Here is a 9,341-nt window from a genome sequence, read left to right as displayed (position 1 = left end):
TAATATCACATCTGTTTCATCTGTCGCGAGTGCGACATTATTTTTATTTTTATCTATCCGGGCTCTTCCTAAAATTTTCGTGATGTTCGGAACATAATTGTTCCGAAAATCGGTGCGTTCTGTGATTATTAAAAATACATCGCTCGCGCGCATACGAGTTCGGTAATTCAGTCCAATTCTCCGATTTCATCTCAAGCAGAATAATTAGAACTCAACGACAACGGTTTTTGGTCTGAACAAACCCGACCGAGTGCGCTGTCCTCAGCAAAGAAATTAATGGTGTTCGGAGGACAGATACATTTTCGTCTGATTTCAACTAAATAAACCCCCATCTCCATATCCAAAGCTGATGTTCTTTGGCTTGGTCCAATTGTTTTACACCCTGATCCAACTGCACGGATAGCGAACGTATTTTTGTTTGGTTTCAGATTAAATTAATACGATCTGAACTATTACGATAACGTTCAAATCTGAGCCGTTAAAGATTTATCGGGTTTAAATCAAATTAAACCGTGTCAAAATTACTGTCTACATCGTATACATCGCTAAGACAATTGGGATCCAAAATATCTGTGATTTTTCGGTTAAATAAATTAAAAAGAAAAAGAAAAATATCTCCTACTCCTTCACGCTCATCACAATCTTATCTCCTCCACGTATCTACTTCAGCTTCCATCGCGTAGCTCCCAGTGCCTGGCTTCCTCACGCACGCAGTGCACGTCTCCCGCGGCGCGTGGACAGGTGGTGGGACACGCAGTCCGCGGCCGCCGTGCGGGATGATATGCTCGAGTTTTCTTATCTTCCAGCGAACGGATGACTTTATTTCCTCCCCAGCGCATCGCGTTCTTCCCTGTCTCCCATGGGTGCCGAGCTTTTCCCTGAGCTCCCTGCCCTGGCCGCCGTGCCCTCTGTTCCTCCAGCTCTGCGTCGCGCAGCTTCTTCCCAGTTCGCCCATCTCCCTCGGCTCTCTCAAGTTCGCCGTGCCTCTGTTATTTACGGCCGTCGCTCTCCCAGCCCGGCCGGATCTCCCAGCGTCGCGCCCTGCTGTCCTCCCATTCCCATGGTCGGCGCTCCGTTTTCCTCTGCCGGCTGAGTCTCCTCGACATGGAGCTGTTAGGATGTGTCCTCTACACTAGCCGGTTAACAGTAACCGGGGTAGGGTTAATCCTAACCGTCTAACCGCGCCCCTGATCGGGGGGCTATCCTAACCGTTGGTTGCAGCCCCCGGTCACACGACGCCATATAAATAGATTAAGGGGGCCGACGGGTTTAGCCAACGCTAATCGCTCGACCACAAACCCTAATCAACACTTTGAGAGGAACCGATCCCCTAGGCGCTCGGAGTGACTTGAATCGCTGTGACTATGTCTCAGATCCCCGTTATCCCATCGGGATCTGAGATTCCCCCTGCAGGCAACATTGGAGGAGCTGATCCACCGCCGATCAACGACGGGAACCAATCTCCTCGACACCAGCAGGGAGATCGACAAGAAGGAGGAGGCGGGTCTTCGCTGCAAGACGCCGCCGCAATGATGGCTAGGAACAACAACGACGGTATGTTAACCTATACCCCTCAGTAGAATAGATCTACTCATCATCGAGGTATTTTAGACACGGATTGGTATTCTAGGGACTTAGGAAACGATCCTAAGCACCAGAAAATCTAACAATGGTATCAGAGGCACCTAAGAACCCTAGATCTCCTAATCCGCATCGTTTTATGAGATCACAGAAAGGTCTAGGATATATGTGATGAACTCATTTTTTTTTATCATCATTCATCACCCCTAGAACAGAGATTAGAATAGAAAGAAATGGTTGATGCTCTCGGATTAGGGTTTTCTCTAACCCTAAGATTTTAGGTCTGGCCACTGTAAAAGACACAGTGTGTCTCGGCCTCAAACGAGAGAGCTCTCACATAACTGTCTAGGGTTAGGGTTTATGACCTAACCCTAATCGGTACATCTGTCAACAGAGACAAAAGAGACTCGTGATTATGAACCACGGTCAAGAACAGATAAGAAAAAGCCACAGAATAAAATTACGGTTAGAACCCTAATTTTTTTTAAACCGCGTGAATGTGCATAGATGCACTAAAATCATCACAGAAAATAACAGAAATATCGCGGGGGCCCGGATCTGCGATTCTTTACGGATCCCGTTACAAAACATCCATTCATTCACAGAGGCATTCGATTTGGAGGCTAGATCCGGGTACATTAGTTCTTGAAAAGGTTGGTACAGTCGAAGTTTTTTTTTTTTTCTTACCGGCTGGCAGGGACCACCGACGGCGGCGTGCCCAACCTAGGGGACGCACTCGCCGGCGGGAGAGTCCGCGGGGTCCCGCCCTGCCGCGCAGGAACGGCCGTACCGAGGCACTCGGGCGCGTTCGGCCAGGAGCAAATCTCCCTGGCGGCCGGTATGTCTTGCGCAGCTGAAGAAAAAGAAAAGAAAAGAAAAAAAAGAAAAAAAAACACAAACAGAGAGAAAAGGAGCATGCGCATGTATGCAGCACGCACCTCCATTGCAAGCGGACGTGTACAGAGAACACGTTGGCTAGAAAATTGTTGAAGAAGTGAAAGAAAATAGAAACAGAGAGTAGGTGCAACACCAAAGCAAAGATGGCCATGCGTAAAGTACCAACCGAGAAAAGATGGTCGACTGTAGATGCTAGAACCAAAAACAAACGAGGGAGCGAAGGACAACAGCATGCCATAGGGCGGCTGTGCGGCAAAGAGAAACGCCACCGGCCAGATGTTTCGGCTGGAGAGAATGAAAGAAATGAGCTAGGGTTACCTCCACATCCGACAATCTCGGTATTTATAAACCTAGCTACAGTAGCTCGTGCATTCCTGGCCGTTGATTTTGATCCAAGGACACAGAATAAGCCTGGATGCACCCACCTGCGTGTGGGCCAGAACGGCGGCCCAGGCCCAGGTTGCGGCCTGGGCGCGCGCCTCTCCCTCACGCCAGCGCCAGCTGGGCCGCCAGCTCGGCTGGGCCAAATGGCCAGAAAAGAATTTTTTTTTAATTATCCTGGAAATCAGAATGAGTAAAACAGAAAAAATAAATTAGAAAAATAGCTAGAAAATTCAGAAAAGTACAGAAATATTTTTTCCAGTTATAGACAATTTCAGAGATATTTTTGGACTATTTTATTCCGCTGCGTACTTTGGTACTTTCATTTATATTTTATGCAATTTTTCCAGTTAATTATGAAACCAACGTGGATTAATTATTGTTTAAATTGCATAGAATTCAGAAATTTTGTGGTGATTGAATATTTTAACCAACGTTGGATATTGTTACCACAATTTTATACAAGTTTATGTTTTTCTAGATCATCCAACGATGATTTAGAATTTTGTGATCAGAAATTTTCATAGATATGGCATAGTTATTATTTGACCAACGTTGAATATTTAATTCATGCATGTTCTATGATTCAGTATTCAGTATTTATTTCAGATGTCCTAAATATTTTCTGTTTTAATTTTGCAAAGGTGCTCATACCGCCATGCTGATTAGCCAGATTGCTCAGATGAAACCGCTAGATGGTAGTAATTACCATTCTTGGCGGGAGGATATAGACATGATAACCACAGTGGGTGAGATAGATTACGCACTGAGGTTTGATAAACCAGTTGAGCCCACAGTGGGCACTCCCAACTATGACCACAGGTGGATGCAATACAGCATCGACAAGGTCAAGTGGGAGAGATCAAATGACAAATGTATGATTATTCTTAAGAGGAGCATCAAGGAGCCTCTTAAGAGTTCCATACCAGAGTGCGAGACTGCCAAAGAATACCTTGAGAGGGTAGCCTCTCATCACCAAGGGTCTTCTAAGGCTTATGCTTGCTCTCTAATGACAGAATTTGTCAATGCAAAATACGATGGAAATGGTGTCAGACCATTCATTCAGAAAATGATATCCATCGTAGCTAAGATAAACAAGTACCTCGGGTCTCCTTTACACGAGGAATTTGTAGTATTTATGATAATGAAGTCTCTGCCCAAGGAGTTTGAGACTTTTCACATACAGTACAACACTAGTGTCACTGATAAGTGGAATATAGACCAACTCTTGGCACAGTGTGTCCAGGAGGAAGAGAGGTTAAAGCAGACTGGAGACTCTGTCAACCTCATTAAAGGCAATATTCCCAGACAGAACAAGAACTCAAAGAAAAAGTTCAAGAAGCAAGGCAAACAGAATAACCAGGCTTCCTCGAGCAATAATAATCAGCCAAGACAAGGAGGCAGTTTCTCAGTTCCCCCTGATACCTGCCTCTATTGCAAGAAGACAGGTCATTACAAGAGAAAGTGCCCTGAATTCCTGCAGTATCTATTAGAGAGTGGTAAGGACCAAGTTACTTTTGTAAATGAGTCTTTATACTTAGAATATCCCAGTTATTCTTGGTGGATTGACTCAGGTGCAACTGTTCATGTTGCAAACTCTCTACAGGGACTCCGTACAAGCCAAAGGCTCCCAAAGGGCCGAAGAACAATTAGAGTGGCAAATGGAGTTGAAGCAGCAGTCGAGGCCATTGGAGATATACATCTTAAATTAGTTAATGGTTTTGTACTGTTGTTGAGAGACGTACTTTATGTACCTTCCTTGCGAAGGAACCTTATTTCGGTTTCTAGATTAGATGATCAGCACATTCATTGCCATTTTGGTGATAGACAGTGTGTCATTCAGTTTGATAATAAAGATGTTGGTCTCGCCATCCGACGAGATATGCTTTATTTACTTTCGCAAAGTGATGTTGTTAATGTATTAGATATACCAGAAAACGATCCAGCCAGCAGTGGCAGGAAAAGAAAACGAAATGATGGAGAAACCTCGTCGAAATTATGGCACTATCGTTTGGGCCATATTTCGAGGGGGAGAATAGAAAGTCTTGTTAAGGAACAGATTCTCCATCCCCTAGACTTCACAGACTTAGAGCAATGCAGAGATTGCATTAAGGGTAAATTCGCGAAGCAGATTAAGAAAGATGCTAAGCATAGTACGAGAGTGTTAGAAATTATTCATACAGATATCTGTGGTCCTTTTCCAGTTAGGACAGTAGATGGGTTTAATTCGTTCATAACCTTCACAGATGACTACTCTCGCTACGGTTATATTTATCCTATTAAGGAAAGATCAGAAGCTTTAGACAAGTTTAAACAGTTCAAGGCTGAAGTAGAGAATCAACACGATTTGAAGATAAAGATTGTTCGATCAGATCGTGGGGGGGAGTACTATGGGCGTCATACCGAGTATGGCCAGGTCCCAGGACCTTTCGCGAGGTTCCTAAGAGAAAACGGTATTGTTGCTCAGTATTCAACACCTGGCGAACCACAACAGAATGGGGTTGCCGAAAGGCGTAAAAAGAACGCTAATGGATATGGTAAGGAGTATGCTAAGTTTCTCTAACCTGCCATTGGGTCTATGGATGGAGGCTTTAAAAACCGCTATGCATATACTCAACAGAGTTCCTAGTAAATCAGTGACTAGAACTCCATATGAGTTGTGGACTGGCAGAAAACCCACGCTCAACTACTTCCATATATGGGGTTGTCCAGCAGAAGCTAGAATATTTAATCCTGGACAGGGAAAGCTAGATGAGAGAACCACTAGCTGTCATTTTATTGGCTACCCTGACAGATCAAAGGGTTACAGATTCTACTGCCCTGACAGACAAAACAAGTTCATAGAAACCAGACATGCCATTTTCTTAGAGGATGACATGATCAAGGGGAGTAAGGTACTCAGAGAGGTTGACCTTCAGGAAAAGAGGATGTATGTCCCGTTTCCGATGGTTGAAGAACCATACTTCTCGATACCCACTGTGGTTCCACCAACAGTCACACCGACTGTGGGTGAAACCCCTGCTGCAAATGTGGCATCATCTAGTGCAACTACTACAGAGCAAGTAGCTTCACCTTCTGCGCATATTGGCCCTGAGCCAGTTGCACAGGACAGTTCAGAAGATGATGATAGTGTTGCGCCAAGTGACGCACCATTGCAGGAGCCCCAGGTAGAATCTGAACCAGAACCAGAACCAAGTCTCAGGAGGTCACAGAGACTCAGAAAATCTGCGATTCCTGATGACTATGAAGTCTATGCAGCAGAAAACATAGAATGTGATGAAATTCATATGAGTGAGGACATTGATACAGAAGGTGATCCCACTACATATGAAGCTGCTATGAGAAGTGCAAATTCATCCAAATGGCTATCAGCCATGGAAGATGAATTAGAATCCATGAGAATGAACAAAGTTTGGGACTTAGAAGTCATTCCCCATGGAGCCAAAACAGTAGGCTGTAAATGGGTCTACAAGACAAAGCGTGACTCCAGAGGGAACATAGAAAGATATAAGGCTAGACTTGTGGCCAAAGGGTTCACACAGAGAGAAGGCATTGACTACCATGAAACCTTCTCACCTGTCTCAACAAAAGATTCATTCAGGATCATAATGGCACTAGTTGCTCATTTTGATCTAGAACTCCATCAGATGGATGTAAAGACAGCATTCCTAAATGGAGAGTTAGAAGAAAATGTGTTCATGGCACAACCAAAGGGTTTTGTTGTGAGCGGTAAAGAACACATGGGATGTCACTTGAGGAGGTCCATTTATGGATTAAAACAGGCCTCCAGACAGTGGTACATCAAGTTTGATCAGACTATAAGAAAGTTTGGTTTCGAGGAAAACAAGGAAGACAATTGCATTTATGCAAAATTTAGAAAAGGAAAGTATATCTTCCTTGTTCTGTATGTCGATGACATACTCTTAGCTAGTAGTGATAAGGATCTACTAGCGGAAACAAAAGGGTTTCTTTCCTCGAATTTTGATATGAAAGACATGGGAGAAGCCTCCTATGTTCTTGGAATAGAAATTCACAGAGACAGACAAAAGGGAGTATTAGGACTCTCACAGAAGTCATATATAGAAAATGTACTAAAGAGGTATAATATGCACAAGTGTAATGCCTCGCCTGGTCCAATAGTCAAGGGTGATAAGTTTGGGGAATATCAGTGTCCCAAGAATCAGTATGAGAAAAACAAGATGAAGTCAGTACCATATGCTTCAGCTATCGGAAGCATTATGTATGCTCAAGTATGTACTCGCCCTGACTTAGCTTTTACCACCGGGATGCTTGGACGCTATCAGAAGAATCCAGGCATAGAACACTGGAAAGCAGTCAAGAAGGCTCTAAGGTACCTTCAAGGTACTAAAGGTCTCATGCTTACGTACAGAAGATCTAATTCCCTACAAATAGTTGGCTATGCAGATGCCGACTGGGGAGGGTGTAGAGATACACTGAAGTCCACTTCAGGGTATGTCTTTATGCTCTCCGGGGGAGCTATTTCTTGGAAGAGCTGCAAACAGACAGCGAGAGCATCGTCGACAATGCACGCTGAGTTTGTAGCTACGTATGAGGCAACTGGACAGGCGATATGGATAAAGAAATTCGTACCCGGATTAAGAGTGGTTGATAGCATAGAGCGGCCACTGAGAATTTACTGCGACAACGAGCCAGCGGTATTTTTCTCCCATAACAATAAGTCAAGTGGCTCTGCCAAGTACATTGACATTAAGTGTTATATTGTTAAGGAGAAGATTCTGGATCACACCATTCAAGTTGAGCATATAAGAACCCATCAGATGCTTGCGGATCCGCTCACAAAAGGTCTTCCACCCAGCGTGTTTAGTAAGCACGCAGCCGGCATGGGATTAAGGGAGTACCTATGATCTAGAATCACAGGGGCTACAGATTGCAACCTAGTAAAATCTTTCGTTCTGAAGCAGGGGAGCATGTTGTAGTCAATGAGTGCAGTGATACTTAATAGATCATTGTCACGCATTGGTCTCTATGTGTAAACTTGTTAAAGGACGGAATTTAATAAAAGTTTGAGTGTGAGGTATGTAGAGAACAAAGGGGAGATTGTTAGGATGTGTCCTCTACACTAGCCGGTTAACAGTAACCGGGGTAGGGTTAATCCTAACCGTCTAACCGCGCCCCTGATCGGGGGGGCTATCCTAACCGTTGGTTGCAGCCCCCGGTCACACGACGCCATATAAATAGATTAAGGGGGCCGACGGGTTTAGCCAACGCTAATCGCTCGACCACAAACCCTAATCAACACTTTGAGAGGAACCGATCCTCTAGGCGCTCGGAGTGACTTGAATCGCTGTGACTATGTCTCAGATCCCCGTTATCCCATCGGGATCTGAGATTCCCCCTGCAGGCAACATTGGAGGAGCTGATCCACCGCCGATCAACGACGGGAACCAATCTCCTCGACACCAGCAGGGAGATCGACAAGAAGGAGGAGGCGGGTCTTCGCTGCAAGACGCCGCCGCAATGATGGCTAGGAACAACAACGACGGTATGTTAACCTATACCCCTCAGTAGAATAGATCTACTCATCATCGAGGTATTTTAGACACGGATTGGTATTCTAGGGACTTAGGAAACGATCCTAAGCACCAGAAAATCTAACAGGAGCATCTCCCTGCGCGCGGCACTTCCTCTGCCTCGACGAATTTTTCCGGGGCACGTTGATAGTTGCCAGATCCCCTGGCCATGTGCCCTACGCCGGTCGAGTTTTTCCCCAGCCACGCCTACTGCCGCGCCCGGCCTGCTCCCTTGTGCGCGCTCTACTTTCTCGCCGAGCTCGTACCTGCGTGCCGAGGACGCGTGCAGCTCTCCCAGTTTGTCGTTCTTCCCTGTACGCGCGCGAACTCCTCTATTTGGCCCGTCGTCGTTCTCCAGCTCCTTACTGCACTCATTGTTTCGTCGTCTCGTCTTGATGTCAGTCCCTACGTGACATCTCTGACGTGTGTTCACGCCGACAAAAGAATCCCAAGAAGATATAGAGAAGCAAGCCTCTGATCGATGTTCAAGTGGTCGGCGAAAGGCCAGAACAAGAATCATCGTCGTTTATGCGGAGTTCTACTTAATATGAAGAGATTCCAAGAATTGTGGATGGAAGAGAAAGTGAAGCTTCGTGCTATACTCGTCAGCTGCTCGATCGAAGTCTTCAATCGAAGACTATCGTCGTTCCCGCCAACACTGAATCAAGTTGATAACGGTGAGCCAAATCACTATTTTTACTATGAATTTTATGATCGTGAAATAAGATGCTTAGTTTGCGTAGGATGTTAAAATTAGAAATACCCGTGAGGCGAGGTGTGCTTCGAGGGGTTTAGTGGCCGAATATATTCGAACTAGTTCTATTTTGTAGAATATAGTATTTTAGTGACGCGTAGGTTAAGTTCAGGATTTTATGCTTTTGTCGATAGCGCTATCAATGCTAATGGTGTTCAATGCACGTAGGCTGAAGT

The 9,341-nt window shown here is 45.0% G+C and overlaps 1 protein-coding gene across 1 annotated transcript; it reads right to left on the bottom strand.

Annotated features, from left to right (window-relative positions):
• Nucleotides 1-770: 770 nt before the first annotated feature.
• On the bottom strand, nucleotides 771-2,779 carry LOC100279112 (uncharacterized). The gene is given in 2 exon segments (NM_001152154.2): nucleotides 771-2,262; nucleotides 2,264-2,779. Coding segments are annotated over 2 exon segments (660 nt in total). The 5' UTR covers nucleotides 2,717-2,779; the 3' UTR covers nucleotides 771-2,055.
• Between the last annotated feature and the right edge of the window lie 6,562 nt (nucleotides 2,780-9,341).

The sequence above is a fragment of the Zea mays genome, chromosome 6 (assembly GCF_902167145.1).
Source record: "Zea mays cultivar B73 chromosome 6, Zm-B73-REFERENCE-NAM-5.0, whole genome shotgun sequence".
Lineage (NCBI taxonomy): Eukaryota > Viridiplantae > Streptophyta > Magnoliopsida > Poales > Poaceae > Zea > Zea mays.
This window is presented reverse-complemented; position numbering and strand designations above follow the sequence as displayed.